Raw genomic sequence first — 19,395 nt, forward strand, 5'->3', positions numbered from 1 at the left:
GACCGACAAAATCTATGTGATGATCAGTTGGATGATTCCTATCTGTGTGATGACCGGCGAAATCTGTGTGATGATCAGTAGGATGATGGCTATCTATGTGATGACCGGTGAAATCTGTGTGATAACTGCTCTGTAGCGGAGTTGAATTGTTATTAAGTTAACAACGATCGAGAGGACTGCTGTGATGGTCGGAGCTACCTACGGATGTCAGAGTGTGGGGTTATGATTATTACTATGAGTTGAATTGCTTGTCTTAATGTAACCTCCTGAACTAAACTATACGTAGGGGTTACTATGAATTGTTTCGCTTGTTTTGAATTGTGATTGCTTTGTTTTCTTCTTGATTGTATTGATTGATGGTTTGATTGATCTTAAAGGCCATAGTGGTGACGATTGTGCTCTGTGGTGAGGATAGGAAGGTGATTCATTGTTTTCACCTTTGATGTCATGTTGATGACAAAGGCTTCCGGTGGGAAGAAAATGAGTATGATCTTCGTGACTCGCCGTTGTGCGTCAAAAGATTTCCAAACATTACTTGAGGAGGTTTTGTTTGACTGGAATTTGTGTAATTGGATGCTAGGTTGAGAATCTGAGCATGTGATTTTAGTCACGAGTTGACCTACGTAAGCATGTTATGGAAGGTTATGAAACAGATGGTTGTAGTTGTGAGTTATGTTCTTATCATTGTTTAGGTTGAGGTGACTTAAGAATGTGTTTCTGCTTTGTGGTTTTTAGTTTACTCATACAAGCTTTCATAAGCTTACCGGGTTTGTTATGTGGCAACCCGGTGCATTATTTGATGGTGTAGGGGTTGATCCTGCAGGTCAGGGAAATCATGGCTGAAGCTGAGACCTTGTAGCAGTTGATCGGGTAGGAAGCTAATTTTGTGGTTTTACTGTTGTTAAGACTTCCGTTGTGTAGTAAGCTCTGACGAGCAGTTTCTTATTATGTTGTTAATGCAATTTAATTCGCAAACTCTGTGTAATGTAATATGTGACTCTAAAGATCGAGTCTGTATTCACATTGTGGGTTCGGGACATAGCTAGTTGCCTTTGTTTGATGTCCGAACCATCACGTCCGGAGTTCTTGTGTTTGATTGATTTTTTTCTCTTAATTGTGATTGAAATTCGGGGTGTGACATATATTGCCATTGTCAATTGGTTCAAGACTTCAAGTTGGTGTGTGTGTGTGTGTGTGTGTGTATAGGATGATGCTATTTACACACTCATTTTCTCTATTCACACACCCCTTCTATTTTTCTATTACTTTAATTCAATTTTTTTTATATAAATTACCTTAACTACCCTCTCTTGTAATTATGTTTCTTTTTATTTTTTATTTTTTCTATTTGGCAAGTCAATCATGAATCAAACATCATTATACAATAAATCAATTTTTTTTCACCTATATAAATGAAGGAGAAATAATACGTTCATTAAGTTGAATGACATGTATTATTAGACAAGGAATATGTTTCCCAGGTAATTACGTTCATCCAACTGAATCTAAATTGCAAATGTCAGTGAGTCATGACCTGTTGGTTAGCTAGCCTAACTAACACCATGGAGATCATGAGTTCAAATCTCACTGACATCATGAATGGGGTGGGGAAAAAACTGTCGTCCAGAATAAAAAAAAAAAAAAAAAACTGAATCTAAATTGCAAAGTTTGTCTCTTCTGCGTTTAGATTCTTCATTTTTAAAAGCATGCTTCATACACCTTCTATTTATATATTCTCAATTCAGAGACCACGTACAAGAAAAGAAAGAAAATAAAATAAGTTGGTATATATAGATAAGTTCTTCAACCATCCTCTATTTAATTAGGCATGAATTGCAAGTTAATTTTATTTATTCGAAGTGTGAATAAGCAATTTCGGAAACGTTTGGAGCAAGTTTTCTATCCACTAGGTAGGCTTGGTGATTAGGGCAACATATCCACATTATGTGGAAGTAGAACATTTCTATATCAAGGAAGAGAAGAAAAAGACTAGCTACTAGCTAGCATCTAACCATGCATTAATTAATACGATATGGAGCTCCAATTGGTCAATTGGTTGGCTCTTATAATCAGGTCCGTTTTATAATAACAACTTTGGGTTAGCAATGTCATCCAAAAAAAAAAAAACTTTGGGTTAGCAATAGTAATACTGAAGCATGATGCATAGTAATGGCTAGGTGCTTAATTTAGCAGAACGACTCTATCATATTCACCACCATAGTGCGTAGCACAATGGTCCTACACTTTTTCAAAGGGTGACTTGGTAAATGGGAGGCACATGCATCAATATAAAGGGATTTGCAAGCATATGAATATGAGGCATGAAATCGGAGGCCTCATTTGGTACATACTCGAACCAATTACGTACAAGCTAGCTATTTGTAATTACTTATCCAATATGGCACTCACATGCGTATCAGTCAAAAAAGTAGCTGGGAAAAGGTTTAGGATAAGAGTAATTGGAAAACAATAACACAAAACAAAATAAGAAAGAAAAAAGCCTATACGACAATCAAAGCTGAGAAGGCCAAGTCTTTTAGCAAGATATGTACTGGTAAGCCTTCCCGGTTCAAGAATTATTCGAGACAAGGGAACTTAATTTCGATTTTGAATGAGATGAAATATGTCTTTTTAGCACTCAAAACTCATATCATAATTAGTTTGCAGGTTGTTTTGCGTGAAGTTAAGAAGTTTATACATACACATTCTTAATTTATGAAAATTGTTTCTCTCTTGTTTTCGAAAACTATCATGACAAGACGAAACTACCTAAACAAGCGAGTACTTTGTAAAGCACCTCAGAGTTCAACTGCCCTAATATAAGTTCACTTTGTGATGTATGCTAGAAGCTCTTACTTCGCGCTTGAACTTGGAATAATTAGGTCATGCAGTTCATGACGAATTCGAAACCGGCCTAGCTAGTGAAAATAATTTTGTCATACGATGCTAAGAGAGTGACATAGGTGTGACCTGTTGGTGAGGTACCTTTTGCTGTGACAGAGAAAGGAGAGGCACATATATTTATGGATTAGATTGTGATCAAAGGAGATGAAAAACCCTATTCACTGCTAGCTAATTGAATCCAGCTTTGCAAGATATAACAGACCTGAGTCTGAGATAAATAACAGACCTGTCTTTTATTACTATACTTTGGTATAAAGTATTCCTCGCTAGACAAAGCATGCTTCAATGACAAGGTGATGACCGTACGAAGCACTAAGCAAAAGCTAGCATGCAATCCACTTCTCCTAGTTTCATCGAATCTAACTATATTTATACCACTTTTGATCAGGTTCAAGGGCTCTTGATCATCCCAAGTGTAAGGCTGGTTGGGATTCTTGAAGAAGTTAGGTTAATTACCAGAAGTAGAGCATGGATGCACTACTGTTTAAGTGTTTATTACTTGTTGGGAAACAATCCCATCATCCCATGTGTAATAAGACCATGCCAGCATTCTTGAAGCGCTATAGGCTTTTGATTAGGACTTCCTCAACTGATAAAGCTCGTACATGTGGACGCCCATCATCACATGGAGCTCATGTTAATCGGTACTTTAGGGTTGTGAAATCAGACTTTCGTTAGAAGTCTTGACCATTCAACAATAACGGATTCATGAGCTTTTCTTTGGGATAGTTTCACGAAAAAGAAAAAATCACCCCTCAAACATGTTTTTCTTAGCATTGCTCGTCTTAACCTCTTAGAGCTAGGTAATTCTTCTAACATATATGTTGCAAATACTTCTTTTACTTCTGTGGAAGGTAGTATGAGCGCCAAGATTAATTTGATTTCCAATTCCACGCTCTAGTAGTGGTCCGACCCATCAGGCAGTGTCATGCATAAGAAAACGAAACATAAAAGTCGCTTAAGAAAAGGAAAAGTGACAAGTCGTGGGATGGTATGCATCATGCATGCATGAAGAAGCTTTGTCAATAACATTCTATCAGTTTCAGACACCTTGAAATGTGAAGGATATTGAATGTGATGTATTTTTTTTGTTAGGGTTGGCAGCCATAGCTTTAGCTGAAAGGGTCGAACTGGGACATCCACATTTACCATTGTTGGCTACAAAATGATAAGGTTATGGATAAGTACACACCATAGTAAAATCGATGTAACATGATCGATTTTGATCGATGCTACTGCAGATCGAGAAAGATCATATGAGGAAGACAATTGACGATTTGACGTTAAGGATGAAGGAGGGTTTCTTTTTTTCAAAAAGCGAAATTTAATTAAACTTCTCTTCTTTAATTTTTTTATAAACCGGCATATTCAAGAATGCAAGTGTGAAAGTAATCACTTCTCAACTTTTATTTTTGTTCAGCCATTAACTACTCAATAAGTTTATATGCTTGGTTTATTTTTCCTTACACGTATAAGGAGAATTTGCCTCAAAAGACTTGATTAGGTAAACGAACAACTTTTTTTTTTTTTTTAAAGAAAAAAAAAAGAAGAGGAAAATTGTTGAGAAGTCACAAACTCACAATGTTTGCCATACGCACTTGATCACTTTCAATGAGAAAAAGATCTAACCCGAGCTAGACTAATCTAAGAGCAAGTCCACATGTTGGGGGTAAATGTCAAGGAGTCGACCAGTCAAGAAACTGTTAACTGCCACTGGACATGAGTTTCCACCCGTTCTATTTCTTGACCAGTCAGTTACTGTTTATTAAAATATTATTATTTTTTAATTGTAAAATTGAAATATATTTAATGTAAATAGATGGTAATAATGGAGATTTATGGATAATTAATGTCATAATTGTGATTACTATTTTTCTAATATTTTCGGTGGACAAATTATGAGCCACCTACAGTTACCTGTTATTTAAAATATAATTTGTGTAACTATGAAATATAATTTTTTGAGTGTGAGAGGTAAAATAAATGTAAGTATTTATAGGAAAAATTTTACAATTTTTTTAGTTACCGTTACATTAATATTCATACATATTAATTACAAGCCGTTGGATCCTCACATTAATTGAAACCAACGCTTCAGATTAATTAGTTGTAGAAGACGCGCCTTGCTTCTCGCGTCTCTTCTCTCCAGTCTCCACCGAAGACGCCGACGTTGCCGGCCAAGATCGGTCAAGTTTTCAGTCAAGCAGCTGCCCTTTTTCTTCGCCTGGGATGCCAGAAGCCATGATTCAGCCGGTCAACAATCAACCGGTGGAAGCCATTTTTTCTGAAATGGAGGTCACCACCTCACCTTGCCCAGCTGGAGACCGGTCAAGTGGGCACCGGTCTTTTGGACTTTGCTTTCTATCAAAAGAATACTTAAGTTTCTTTCTGATATCATGAATCATGGATAAGAAATTTATAGATGAGAACTACTGGGTTTAAATTCTGTTAAGTAGTGGGACAGGTGTCGCAACTTGAATGGGAGACAGGGAAGGAGATAGGGGTTTTGGGACACAGGATTTGATGCCGTGATTGCAACATAAGGTCAGGGGAGTCACAATCGCAGTACTTATCAAATCTTGTAGCAGTAACTTTTATGTGATCGTGGCAAATTGGTGCACAATTGAGGAGATCGAAAAGGACTGAGAACATGGCTAGTGGTTTGGTTGCGATGATTCAGCAGGGCCCAGTTGGCCCAATTGTAGAAAACAGTGATAAATAGACAGTGGTACAGTAGTTGCAAGAGACAGAGACAGAGACAGAGACAGAGAGAGAGATAGAGATAGGAGGAGGAGGAGGAAGAAGAAGAAACATTTAGGCAATGGCATTCTCTATGTTGGTATGTCACAATGTACGTGCAGATGTCTGGGCTATACCCGACGGAGCACATGATTGTGGGGACTAGACTATGGTGCCTTTTCTCTTTCTGAAACCCTAGCTAAGCTAGGCATAGCAAATATTCCACTACCCCATCATGTAAAATTTCAATGGCTAGGAATTTGGTCTCTGTATTAATCTGTGGTGGAGGTGAGACAAGCTGATCACATCGATCATAGTACAGAAAGCTATAGCTTGCTGGTCCAGGAATTGGTTAATTAAGATTGGAAATTACTTGTGGGTGTTGTGTAGCTATGTCGAGGACCAAACTTGGCGGTGAAGTTTAACTGTATACCCAATACGTGCAGGTTGATATTAATAAGAAAACAAATACAAGTGTGAGACAGTAAAAGAAAAAGATCAAATGCAGAGAGAATCCATGGAGGTAGAGGGAGCTAGCCAGCTAGGGACCCCATATGGATGAGACCAGCTAAAATGTCAATTTCAAGTCATCAATGGCTTTCTGAACAAGGAGCTTTCAGCTTTCTGTGTGAAGGCTCTGTTACAGTTACTGTACGGGCTGGGATGACCCCAGTGCGTGATTTCCTCAAAGGTAAAGGAGGAGGACGATGCATGAGTAGTGGTTGAAACTTGAAACCCACTACATGATGAGATATTTTCTTTGTGTTTGTCTTTTCTTTCCCAGCTTGAGCTTGTGTTTTGCAGGCTAGTACAGCCCATTTATCATTCAAGGAATTAAGGAACTAGGACCAATGTGAAATTGTGAATGGACCATTTTGACATATCAGGCTCCTTTCGACTTTGGAAGGAGATCGTGAACATTTCAATAGTCTCCACAGTAAGTAAGCTCATATCGGCCATCAAAAAAAAGTAAGCTCACATCGGGCTTCTTTGGGTTTCAGAAGTTTTTTTTTTTTTAAATAAGAGCTTAAGTAACATACTAAAAAACTAATGCCGCGTTTGGTTCGCGGAATGGAAAAGTTGAGAAAAGAAAGTTAATAATTTTCTGTGTTTGGCACACTCAAGGAAATAAACAACTTTCCTGCATGAAGGGAAAATGGATCCTCCCACACCCCATGGGATTCATTTTCCCTCATACTTTCCTTGCATTAATTGCACATTAATTACCTACTCTCAAGATTATTTTAATGGTTGTTATTAATACTAAATTATCCAAGAAACTTTTGAATCTTGAATTGTTTATGTTTTGATAATAAGGATATTATTGGAAATTTGATGTTACTTACTTTCCTATTCATGCACAAACCAAATATTGGAAAGGAAAGTAAAATACATTTTGCGATTACTTTCCCGGTGTTTCCAAAAATTGGTAGGGAAATTTAGGGTGTGTCCTATAACGTTTTATGAAATTATTTTTGTAATACTGGATTGTAGAATGAAAATGGGGAATTAAACTACAAGTTTTTAAGATGTAAATACATGTTCGGTACAAGTATTTCAAAACTTGAAATATCAAAAACATATCTATCATTTAAAAAAAATAGCACTCTGTTTAGTTTTTCCTTAGTAATCATGAAAAATTGACTATTTTGTTTGTATTGATTATGAATCATTTATTGGTTGTTATGAGAAAAGAAACAGAGTATTGTGAAGGAGATTGAACAAGAAGAATCAAATCCCTCAAATTTGTTTATAAAATATATCATATGAAGTTGCAAGCTCTTGAATCTTTAGTTCAAAAAGATAATTCAATCAAATGTCTCAACCTTAGTTGTTAATTCCTCTTGCCCATGAGATAATCCAATTATATTGAAGCATAAAATACCGAAGCTTTCACCCTAAATCATCCGTATAAATTAGATCTGACACGTGAAAGAGGGATTTTCTAAATCCTTCATTCTTCTCTATTGCATAATTCTGCAAGTTTTAATTGATTGAAAAAAACGGGGAAGAAGAAAGTTCAAACAACATATAAAGTAGATGAGATCATGAGAAGAGATGATAAGTCTCAATGGAAATTGTGGGAAAGAAAGAGAGAAAGATCAAAAGTGAGGAGAAGAGTTTGTGGATCTATGTGCTTAAAAGTAAAAAAAAATTAATCACTTTCTCTAATTGTAGGGCAAGTTGTTCTCAGGAAACAATGAAAACGTCAAAAAGTCATTTCCCATATTTATTCATAGTTCCTGAATTGTTTCCTAAACTTTATTTTCATTGTTTTTCAAGTTTAATGCACCGAACGCAAATTCATAAATTTTTGAATTCATAAAACAAAAAACAGTATCGCAAAATGATACCGAACGGGCCCTTACTTTCCCATGTTTATGGAAAAGACCAAGGAACCAATTTCCTTTCCGGCAACCAAACGAGGCCTAAGAGTTTTAGGATGACCAATTACTAAAATGATGTCATGTAACATGAAGCATCATTGGTGTAAGGTAAAATTTTCAATTACTAACTTAATTAATGTTTTTTTTTTTTTTTTGGGTTACATGGGGCCAGAGGCTTAAACAAAAGCAAAACTGGGCTAAACTATCAGGCACAAGCCTGTTAAAAGACACATTGTCTATGTCAGCAAGGATAAAGCTAGTTAGATGATCAGGAGGAGAGGTCAAGTAAGCCACTCATTCTATTTCCAAGCTGTGCTTCGCCAAGTTAATGTTTTTTAGCGCACTTCTGCACCTAACATAGAAAAACCATTAAGCTGTTCTCAAACTCATACTTCTCAACCATTCTATAACAATTTCTAGCAATTCATGAAACAGTGGATAATCATCGAAAACATTCTTCTACTAAAATTCATTCACAAACAAAATGCAGTGGTACAATAAACATGCAAACATGCATTGGTCTACTTTCAAGTTCCAACCAGGGTTTTAAAGTTTCAACCCACAATTTGCACAAGATCAAATCTATACAAGGCGACCAGGTTATCCAATCACTTCAAAAATAATTTCACTAGGACTAAACTGAGACTTGCAACCAATTAGTAGACACTTCAAGGAAACAGAAATAGCACCAGCAGAAATGTTGCTTCAGCTCTTAATACTCGGCCCTGCTGTCATCTTTGACTTTGAGCATCCAACTGCTCCCTGATCAACTGATTTTCCACTCAGATGTTGTGAATAGTAAGCGCCGCTTTTTCTCAATTTACCAGGAAATTCTTTGCTCGAATTGCTTTTCAAAGAAAGATTTTTCTTTATGCGACTCTTATTGAGCAACAGCATACTATTGCGTGGGGGAGCATGCAAAGCCCCTTCAACACAATCTCCCACCTGAGCGCATCCCCAAGGCCTGGATGGTCCATCATCACTAATTGGTCTAAGTCTTGGAAAACTAGCTCGCAATCTAGAAAAGCTTTGCTGTTCAGAGAGATTTTCCTCCTCAAGTCGGGCACATAGGGGGCAGGGAGGGTCGCTTTTGCGGATCTTCGGTGTTGTTTGCTCCAAGCACTCTGCATGGAAAACATGACAACAAGAAAGAACCCCAGTGATTGGCATATCTCCACTTCTGACTATGCGACGAGAACTCCAAGGTGATCTCTGTGAAAGGAACCTATCACACAAGCCACATCTAAACCCCTCAGACATATTACTAAAGTGTCGACCAGAAATTTCTGCCTCAAATGACTCAGAAACATCAGTAAAATCAACACTGCTGCTGGCACTGCTCCAGCGGTGGCCATCTCTCTGAGGAGTGGCAGCATCAAAATCAGGAAACCCAGCAACTGTGAAGTCAGAAGCCTCTCTGGGGGGAGTTTGTGGAGGAAATGACAAGGGATATATAGGTTTGGACATGAAAGAACGGCGACTTGCGAAAGTATGATGACAAGATAGGGATGCCTTGACCGTGGGTTCAGATTCACTACTGTCTGAACGAGATGACGTGGACCCCCCAGTATCTTGAATTTCTGAGGTTCCCTGCAAAGATACAACAAAGGATATGCTTCAATACAAGTCTTTGATTTGATAATCTACGAAAACTAAATTCTAAAACAGTACCTCCATGGTAGGTCTAAAGGATGACTTCCCAAAAGCTGGACCTAGCAAGCAAGAGGCATTGAAGTTGAGTTAATGAAAACATGAATATAGGCAACAGTGATGACAATCTTGAGATCACCCAACTTCTTTAATATTAAAAACTTTGAATGTCAATTATGGTAAATGTATAAGCCAAGAGCAATTCAAACTCAAATAAGAAAAAATACTTCAAACCAGATGATAATACAACCATATCCTTCAAAATGCAAACTTTGACCATCCATGAGGAATTGAGGATAACATATTGAGAATCACAAAGTTTAAATGTTAACCGAACTCAGGATCAGCCCGGGAATCTAATGGGCATAACAAAAGTTCACATCCAACATTCCTAACTCATTACATTATCTCTAAACAAATGAATTTTCCAGATCAGGTTAAATAAGTGCCTAAACATCTCTTAAGTATCAACCTGCAGTACCAATTATCAAAGGATAGAAAAGAGAAGATAAGTACATGTTGTAAAGTATAAGAGTTAACTAGTTAAGCATGGCACACTAGTAATTATTTTTGGATGGCATTTCTCTTGTATCAGTTAGTGTAATAAATAACATAGAAATACTTGCTGCAAAAATAAAATGAACCTGGTGTGCCAATGAATTCGGATAGTATACAATAGACCGATTTGTAAAAATGGTTAATACAAACAACAGCCACTTTTCACAAACAGGCAGGCACACACACACACAATAAAATGAACCTTCAGGTAATGGCTAACACTATAATATCTGTAAAAGAAGGTTTGATAAGAGTAAACACAGACTCAAAAGGCTAATGTAAGTGTTTTTACTCTTTTAGAGTTTAGGGTGACCAGTATAAATTAAATAGTACATTAAGAACAGAGACAACAGGTGCACATAAGTATATACTAATATACATCAACAATGCAAGGCCATCTGCAGTTAAAACTGAAAAAGAGATGCATTATCAATTGTATTACCTCTCCTTTTTGTAGTTTCATAATCATCGATACTGATTTCCTGTATTGCTGGAGGTGTCCACTGAGGACCTTGAGAATGGTCAGACGAACTACTTAAAAACAGCCCAGCACCATCAGATGCAGAGTAATGATGATTATAGAGATGATTCCCTCTCACCCATCCCCTACTTCCTCTACTGTTTGATGAAGTAGAAGACCCATATAGTTGCACACCATCATGCAAACCATATTGCAGTTCTTCAGATTGGAATCGAAAATCCCATCTCGAAGGAGGTGGAGAAAAGCTCGTATTAGTTCGCCAACAAGGCTCGTCTGGACCAACGGACCAGTCCCTACTGGCCGTATGTGACTCATGTGGCCTTGCAGCCACACAACAGAGGGACCCCGTTTTAGCTATTGTTTAAAAGACACTAGATGATTGACTCCCTCTGCTATCAAGCTTCCTGAATCCCACTTCACTAATCTACACTAACATGAAATCAACATTCCCGACACAGGTTAGGGACTTATGCCAAGTGCCACTCATCAAAACTCACAATCTTACTATTTTAAGCACTGTACTCCACTTGGGATTCGAAGCACCACACACGAAGATTGAACCTTGCAGTACAACTCCACACACAAAACTCTCAATCTTGCGTAAACAGGATCAAATTCTCTTCATCAACATTGCCCTATGTAAAACCACACTGCTTTACACCTCCAAATTTCCTCAGCAAGTCTGCAATTCTTCAGTTGTTATAGTCCCAACACTGACAAGAAGGCTTAACCAAATTTAGCTGATGGCTATGTTAAGTTTCTGCAGTCATCAAAACTAACAACAATCACAAAACTTGGAAAACTCGCATAAACCCACAAAGCAAAAGTAGAAGATTTTACAACCAAAATCAAGTGGGTGTTCAAAGTTACACTAAAATTTCAAAACTTGCGGAAAGTGCATTCTAAATGAGCAAATTATTCAACAGAAACTGATAGCAGATAACCAAAAAGATCAAATATTTAGAAACTGCTAAGCAACCACATAAACAAGGAACACAGTATGCTCTTGGAAACACCAATTAGACAGTAGTAAAGCCAGGCAAGCAGAGAAGATAGAAAGCAAAATTTTCAAAAAGCAGAGGAAAAACCCTAGCAATAATTAGAAACAAAACCCAAAAAAATTTCAATCGAGAAAGAGAAGAGAGAGCTTACAATTAGAGACAGTGACGAAACAGCGAGACTGGTCGAGTGTGTTTAAGAAATGAAAACCCTAATATATTGAGGGAGAGAAAGCAGGAGCAGATTTAGGGGGACTTTTTTGCATCAAGATCCTCCCTTTATTGTTCAATTCTATTCATTCCAAGTTCTTTTCTTTATTTATTTCCCTCTTAACAATAGTTTTTTTTTTTTTTTTTTTTTTCATTCAATCAATTTGATCCTAAACTTGGCTTTCTCTCAACTTTTGACGCACAACTTTTTCTTTCATGCTTTCCTCTTTTTTACCTTTCATGCTTTCCTCTTTTTATTTGAAAATGGGGAAGAGATTCACAGAATCGGCATCTACTTACACAAATAAAAATTGATGGCTGGATAATATGAAGTACTAAAAAAAAAAAAAAATGTTTACTACAAATATTAAGAGTTGAGATCACCTAATATGTGCTGGATCAATTACACTACTGGTGCATAAAAGAAATTTCCTTTAGATTTGAATACCACTAAAATTTGTTCTTTGAGTCAAATTAACGATCTTCTACTTAAACGAAAGATTTGTTTCATTGAATATATTCAAAGATTTGTTTCATTGAATATATTCAAAATCAAGACTGAATTATGACCTATATAATTTGTTTCATTGAAGTATGAGGGCATTAAATACTTCCTATTTTTGGAACTACAATTATTTCTTCAATTCACCATTGCCGTTAGCTTGTTTAAACTACAACTCCATGTGTGTTGTCACAGGTTTACTGTAGCACCCACAAGTAGACCCCCTTAATATTGGATTCATAATCACAGATTACAACAATAATGTAGGTGTAACAAACAACACTATGGGAATAATTGAAAATTATGAGCTCAAACTTGTCTTCAAGCCAAAGCGATTAGCCCCACAAAGCCGAATTATAATGCCACGCCTGCAATATCTTCCAGTAATAATACTCCAATCCAAGATTGTCGATTATGTACAATAATTATTCCTTCTGAGGAAAGCTTGTAGAAAATTAAGTAGCCTAATCCAAAAGAAACCACAGGGTCTTCTAATGTTTGTTCTAAATATCGGCTATATTAGAAATGAAGGACAAAACAAGGAACAAAGCTATTCAGGATGTTAGGACAACAAACAAACCGCAGGATGTTATTACTTGCAAGCTATTCCATAGATTTGAGGGTTTATAATTGAGGTACTGGACAAGGAGGTCATGCTAAGCTCGACGCCTGAGAAGCCGGATCTGGATATATTGGTTCCTGTTTCCCGGGTGAGATGACACCCATCGGCAAGGGTTTGTTGCAAAGGATCAAGAACACTCTGTATAAATCTGAGGGTTGTCCCATCTGCAGCACCATAATATTAGCAAAAAGTAGTTAGCAAGTGCATTACTCATCCAGTAAACCGGCACAACTTTTTGCTATGAATTAAGAATTTCAGCTCGACTACCTTTTGCAGCCACATGCTCCACAAACAAGTAGAGTCCACCTGGTCTCAGCACTCTCTTAATCTCTGAATACAGAATTGCAGAAATGACTTGTTAAAAGGATTGGATATAGATTAACAAGGTCTGTTGTATCCAAGTCATATGAAACATTTTCATAATGGTTGCTATTTAAGACACAAAGAGGTTCCTGGATGAGAAGATAAGAAAAGCTCAGACTTGAAGGAAACTATGGTTAAGAAACTTTCATTACCTTTTAGAGTCTTGTTGACATCTTTTACAGAACACAATACAAGGGTTCCAACAACTGCATCAACAGAAGCATCATCTAATGGTATAGCCTCCCCAACCTGGTTAGCATGTAAAAAGGTGAAATGTAAATTCTAGTATCACAAACAAAAATATATATTACAAAGGGGAAGAGTAACTAGAAAAGTCAAATTCCATTACAGGTAAAAGTATGCATTAAAATGACAAGTTAAAAGTTAATTTTCACACTCCAAACTGAAGGCCACAAGACTACTGATATAACAATAACCATCTCGGCATAAAGGTTCCATACCACTCAGTTTCAATATGAATTGCAATTCAAAACAATGATAAATGAACTCCAAATCTCTCAGAAACATGAAAACAGCTCCAAGTTTTGAATTATCCACAACTTCCACCACCGGCATTACAAGACTGACAGAGATTAGCTAAAGAAACCAAATCAACACCTACATATGTTTCCCTATACATTATTAAACAACCTAGAAGATTTCTTTACCACGAAGAGAACTGAATATATAAGAAGGTAACTTCAGTTAATGGTGAACATTATAAGCAATCATGCAATCACAACCAGTTTCAACATTCCAGCTAGCTGTGCCACAAGGGAAGTATGACATACTGCTTGTATAAACTCAAAGTTCGAAAGGGGCAGACCAGCAGCCACGGCCGCAGCCTTAGCATATCTTTCCATCTTTTTATTAGGATCCACGCCGAAAACTCGGACACCATCATCAGCACCATAGTATCTTAGATTAGGACCAGTCCCTATACCAATTTCCAACACTTGCTCAGCTTTTCCCTTCAACTTAGCAAAGAGCTCCGACTTGTAACCCGCAATCTTACCCCATGAAAATGAAAAATGCAGCCACATTCAAAAATGTAATAACACTGATTTCAGACCCCCACTGAGTTGAAGTCAATTGTTAAATGACTAAACTAACCTCGTCTTCGTAAGATTGCATGCCGGTGTTCAACACTGACGCATACAACTCTTCATACCAGTCTGGTCGAGGAGGGTGAACTTTCCTCAACGTGGCCTGTGTTAAGTGGAAATACCAATTATACCCTCAAACTTCAGGTGAAGGCTGAGACAGGAAGACGTTACGTACGTACGTACCGTATAATCGTCGAACTGCGACTTGGAAGCGAAGGAGGTGGAGGGGCAAATTGGGAATAGAGATGAAGTGACTGCTGCTTCGATGAAGCGTCTTCTTCCGCAAGAACATAAGCCGCTCGGACAGAACGAGTCCGGCCCGAGTGATCCGGCCGGTGAAGCGTCCGAGTTGACTCGGGTCGGAGAATAAGAAGAAGAAGAAGAAGAAGATGTGGTTTTGCCACGTGGCGTAACGCCGGATGAGAAGAGAGGACTGTAAAGGATCATGGTTTTCTCTCCGGTCTGGGAATGACCAGTGCCTTGTTATATCATGTCCTTATGGCCAACGACATTTACAACTCTGTCGTTTTTATCAAAATTAATCCCTTTTCCTGGTTGATTAGTAATTTCTGCCTTATTCTCATCACAAGCAAATCTAAGAAAATGTGAATGTCATAATTTGGTGCAGAGTAATACTGTTACATGATTCATGTTACAACAAGTACAAAAACGTTGCATGATTCAGTTTGCTTATTTGCTCTGGCACTCTGGTAAAGATCTGGGACTCGGGTTTTCTAATTTGTGAGCATGCAGGAGGTAGTTACTCATGGCGGCTCTCATCCTCAGTAGCGGTGTTTGTGCTGGTGTTGTTACTGCTGCTACCATCGGTTTCGCTGGATTGGACTTCCTCCTCCGAAGTGTTGTTATTGACGCCATCTACTGTAGCAAAAAGAAAAAGGAGTTCAGCAGTTGAACATGGTTATGGGTGGTGCTCTGGGAAATTAGGTATTGCTAGCACATACCTTCAACATCATCTGCGCGCGTATAGGAGGCGCGCCTCGAACGCACTTGCTGGTGTGGTGTAGGCTGATAAGACAACAAAAATGACACACAAAAGAAAAAAGAGATCAAAACCACTGAAATTGTACCATTACAGAGTACGAACAACATCACATATCTAGGCTTATGTCCAATATCTTCTACTCATTTTACTACTTTCATTAGGAGTTTAAAACTCATTATCGCAGCAACAAGTCACTGCTGATCTTGCTGTAATTCAAAATGTCACGCTCCTTAGCTTCACAGCTTCTTGGAGGGCATCAATGCAAGCATACTAACTTGATGTCTAAAGACTTGGCAAGGGATAACAGGGCAGACCAAAAATGTAATACATATCCCAGTTTTAATTTTCAACCAGTGATGGATGATCTTTCTGCCCCTAACAAGTGCTAGCTTAGCTTTAGCCACGGAAATTGACTGGTATCGTCAAACATACCTGCAGCTTTGGGCGGAGTGCTTCAAGTGGTCCTTTCGGCTTATGGGCTCCCTGCTATTTAGAAAACGGGACAAAAGGCAGGCAAAGAAATTAGGCATTTAAAGTTCAGAGATATAGCAACTACAATTTAAGTGAATCAAATACATTACCTTTCCCAATGCCCAATCAGCAGAATCAAAATAAGCCCGCTCATGGTCCTGACAGAAAATTTAACTTAGTATTGGATGGAAAAGCAGCTTCAAAGAGATAAGATGTGTGAGAATGAGATACAGTAAGGCCAACAGTCACCTTGGATATTAGTGGAGGCTTCCTAGGAATAATACCCCCATACTTTTTCTTAATTGTTTCCTCCTGCAAAAAACAACATGGTAGAAGTGAGCCTACTGCATAAGTTAATAGATAAAAGACACCTAATGAAATCTGTTGATCATAGTAAAGTTCATTCCCTGGGAAAGATTCTAAAGCAAAAGACAATTAACAGTTTGCATTAAATGACCAACTTTTAGATCGTAAATGGTTTCAAAAGTTTAGTAGAAAACACTATTTAGCATCTTCATAGAACTTTTCATAAGGTAGATTATTTCAAAGCGTTTGAAACTAAAAGCTAGAACAGTATTTAACCTCCTTCTGAACTGAAGGCATGGGATGTTCATCGCGGCTTTCATCTGAAGCTTTTATGTCTTGCTCGGCACTGTCACCGTGACCTTGGTTATTGAGAGCACTATCAGCAAGCTCTTGGTCCTTCACATCCTCCGTGTTTGTAGCCGACATATTTTGCTCTAGGCACAGGTGACAAGCTGCAAAATTTAACAAAATCACTCAATCAAAAATAGTGGGAGAGCTAAACCAATGAAGTCCCTTCCAATGATTGGCAAAATTATTAGTGGGAGAGCTCCTTCAAATTTGAAAATCTCACAACATTCAAATGTATAAAAATTGGTCCAGAACATAACCCCAATCGAAGTAGAACGAAATTATTGTTGTGAGTATCATATACATGCCACAAACCGCATTGAAGTTTTCATCTACCTACCTCTATAAAACTACACTCAGTCAGTCATGTCATACAACCATATTAAATCATCTCATTTCAAAATCTTTTCACTGTTTTTGGTTAGACATCAAAACCGAGGATCTTATTAGCTATACTGACAGTGAAGAAGTATCATCTGTCTTCTGACTGATATTTAATCTCTGTCCAAATAACTAGATCAGCATAAAAAAAAGTCAAGAGTGACAAGATTCAAAATAAACTGAAGCAGATCATCTCATAACACAACCAAAAAGCAATAGTCTATTTCCTATATAACAACTAAATTGATATACATGCAAGCCTTCACCACATCCAGTTCCCAGTACCTCAGTGGTTTCAGTCGGTAAAAACTTAAAACCACAGGCTCCATATTAGTTGCGTTCATCGAGAATCACAGTAGAAAGAACACACCGATTGGGATCATGAAACCTTTAGAACCGAAAGTCAGCAAAAACCAGAAGAGAGTAACCAGTGGAGTGATCGACTGGTAAGTTGTGACTAGGGAGCTGATTTGATGATATTGATGGGTGAAGATCAATAGTATAATTAGACTAGACAAGAGAGGGAATTGAAGTGAAGGTTGATGGGTACCTGATGAAAGATCCGCCTGATGAGAAAACCGGAGCCGAAATGCAGAGCAGAGATATGAGAACGAAGCTGCAGCAGTACGCTATTAAATAATACATGGTGCAGTATTGGGCTTTTCAGGCTTAGGCCTAGGAACCTTGTCTGAAGACCACCGGCTTTTGCAATTGGACTGGATTCAGTCTTGAATTCTTTCGGGCCTCATCTTCATCGGGATGGCCTTGTTTATGAACAAACTTTTTTTTTTTTTTAATCATTCTCTAATTTTTTTTTTTTTTTCTTATGAGCAAGGAACAAATAACATGATGGGTCAAATATAGACATGAATATGATGGTGAGTAGCACATATTGTTAGTGTGAATGGAATACTTAAGTATTTGCAGCACTGATTGACTAAACAATATCGTAGTTACAGATGTTTCAGGATTTTGATAGTTTCAAAAATTGAGATATTGAAAGAAATTAATATGTACGAGTTCGTGTCATTAAAATTTAGAGTTTAACGTATGTTATAGAGGTACTTTTTAAAAATTATCTATTTATAATGTCAACAAGTGTCCACTTCAAGCATTTCCTCTGCTTCAAAACTCTACTTCCCAACTGATAATAAAACAAAGTCACAATAAATCCAATTCTAATAAGATGTTTTCGTTAAGCTTTCTAGTCATTTTTTTGTTGAAAAATTGGTACCATTTGGGAGATTTATCCTCTTTTTAAAGAAAATATTTGGATTTTCAAATGAGTTTAGTTTTCACAGTTAGAGTTTGATGAAGAGCAATGTGAATGTTGTAGTAACTTTGCTCGTTCGTCAATGCACTTAGCCATACTCTCCATCAGAATGGAACAATAGCCGTCATTCCTTTGACCATGTGTTTGTGTTTTTTATTTTTCATTGTTGTTTTGTATTTGTTGTATTTAGTATTTCGTATGCTAGTTTTGTTGTTGTTAATAAAAAGTTTCATTTGATAAAAAGATAAAAATAAAAAATGAAAATAGTTAGGCTACCTGTCTAATTGTACATGGTTACATGTCTATCTCATACGTGTATGACCAATACATGATTATCAATCAATAACAATCACATTGCATACGAGTTATGACCCAGATCTATCTCATTAATTGCCCCACATAGTTAAGTTCTTAAACACGTTTAACAGTAATTTTGTACCTACTTTACTCTATCTTAACTTGTATTGTAGATTGGAATTTGAAATTTAATATTACCTGTAATTTAGATTATAAGTATCTCATATAAGCATGAGTCTCTTCCTCATGACTCATACATAATAAATCATCCTCTAGTGGCTTTTGTGATCATATTTATGTGGTGGCCCTAAGTAAGTTGGTAAAAAATGGCATGACTAGAGTATCTTTGTGATCATGCGAGGATTTTAGCATGAAATGGAACTTAAAACCATTTACCAAGTGTTGGCTGCCATCTTTGTGATCAAGTGAAGCATTTTCAACTATTTATTAAAAAAAATATAAAAGAAGTACTACTAAATAAGAAATGAATCAATCATTGAACAATTTTGCAAATGCCTGCTCACCTAAGGGACAGTTTTCAAGAGACTATAAGGGATAAGTGAATCTGATGGCTGAAAATAAATGCACAGTTTTAAGTTGTTATAATTTCTACTTTTATATTTAATACATGTGGTTGAGATGCATTTATCCCTCACAGTCCCTTAAAACTGTCCCTTAGATGAGCAAATCTGCAATTTTGCATCTATTGCTTAAAAAATGAATTTTTCCATTAGATTTTTTAGGAATGGTTGTATAATGAATTATCCCTTGTGATATTGGGAGAAACTAATGAGAG

The 19,395-nt window shown here is 37.1% G+C and overlaps 3 protein-coding genes across 6 annotated transcripts; all 3 read right to left on the reverse strand.

Moving 5' to 3' along the window:
* Positions 1 to 8,735: 8,735 nt before the first annotated feature.
* LOC133711087 (uncharacterized) lies at positions 8,736 to 9,707 on the reverse strand. Its single transcript, XM_062137257.1, has 2 exons — positions 9,702 to 9,707; positions 8,736 to 9,620 (listed from the first exon to the last, which is right to left on the reverse strand). The coding sequence occupies exons 1-2, from the start codon at positions 9,705 to 9,707 to the stop codon at positions 8,736 to 8,738; spliced, it is 891 nt and encodes a 296-aa protein (XP_061993241.1).
* A 2,925-nt stretch (positions 9,708 to 12,632) lies between these two features.
* Positions 12,633 to 14,982, reverse strand: LOC133708241 (uncharacterized). Its single transcript, XM_062133700.1, has 6 exons — positions 14,704 to 14,982; positions 14,528 to 14,623; positions 14,206 to 14,424; positions 13,567 to 13,663; positions 13,319 to 13,381; positions 12,633 to 13,215 (listed from the first exon to the last, which is right to left on the reverse strand). The coding sequence occupies exons 1-6, from the start codon at positions 14,965 to 14,967 to the stop codon at positions 13,022 to 13,024; spliced, it is 933 nt and encodes a 310-aa protein (XP_061989684.1). The 5' UTR covers positions 14,968 to 14,982; the 3' UTR covers positions 12,633 to 13,021.
* Positions 14,983 to 15,116: 134 nt separating this feature from the next.
* LOC133708242 (uncharacterized) lies at positions 15,117 to 17,674 on the reverse strand. 4 transcript variants are annotated; one of them, XM_062133704.1, is made up of 7 exons: positions 17,580 to 17,674; positions 16,577 to 16,752; positions 16,244 to 16,306; positions 16,105 to 16,152; positions 15,956 to 16,006; positions 15,483 to 15,546; positions 15,117 to 15,396 (listed from the first exon to the last, which is right to left on the reverse strand). In XM_062133704.1, exons 2-7 carry the CDS (start codon positions 16,724 to 16,726, stop codon positions 15,281 to 15,283), a joined length of 492 nt encoding a protein of 163 aa, XP_061989688.1. In that variant the 5' UTR covers positions 16,727 to 16,752; positions 17,580 to 17,674; the 3' UTR covers positions 15,117 to 15,280. The 4 variants fall into 4 exon arrangements, with proteins under 4 accessions (XP_061989688.1, XP_061989686.1, XP_061989687.1 ...); XM_062133702.1 differs by having other exon boundaries at positions 15,117 to 15,399; XM_062133703.1 differs by having other exon boundaries at positions 15,956 to 16,009.
* Positions 17,675 to 19,395: the final 1,721 nt, after the last annotated feature.

This window comes from Rosa rugosa, chromosome 5, assembly GCF_958449725.1.
Source record: "Rosa rugosa chromosome 5, drRosRugo1.1, whole genome shotgun sequence".
NCBI lineage: Eukaryota > Viridiplantae > Streptophyta > Magnoliopsida > Rosales > Rosaceae > Rosa > Rosa rugosa.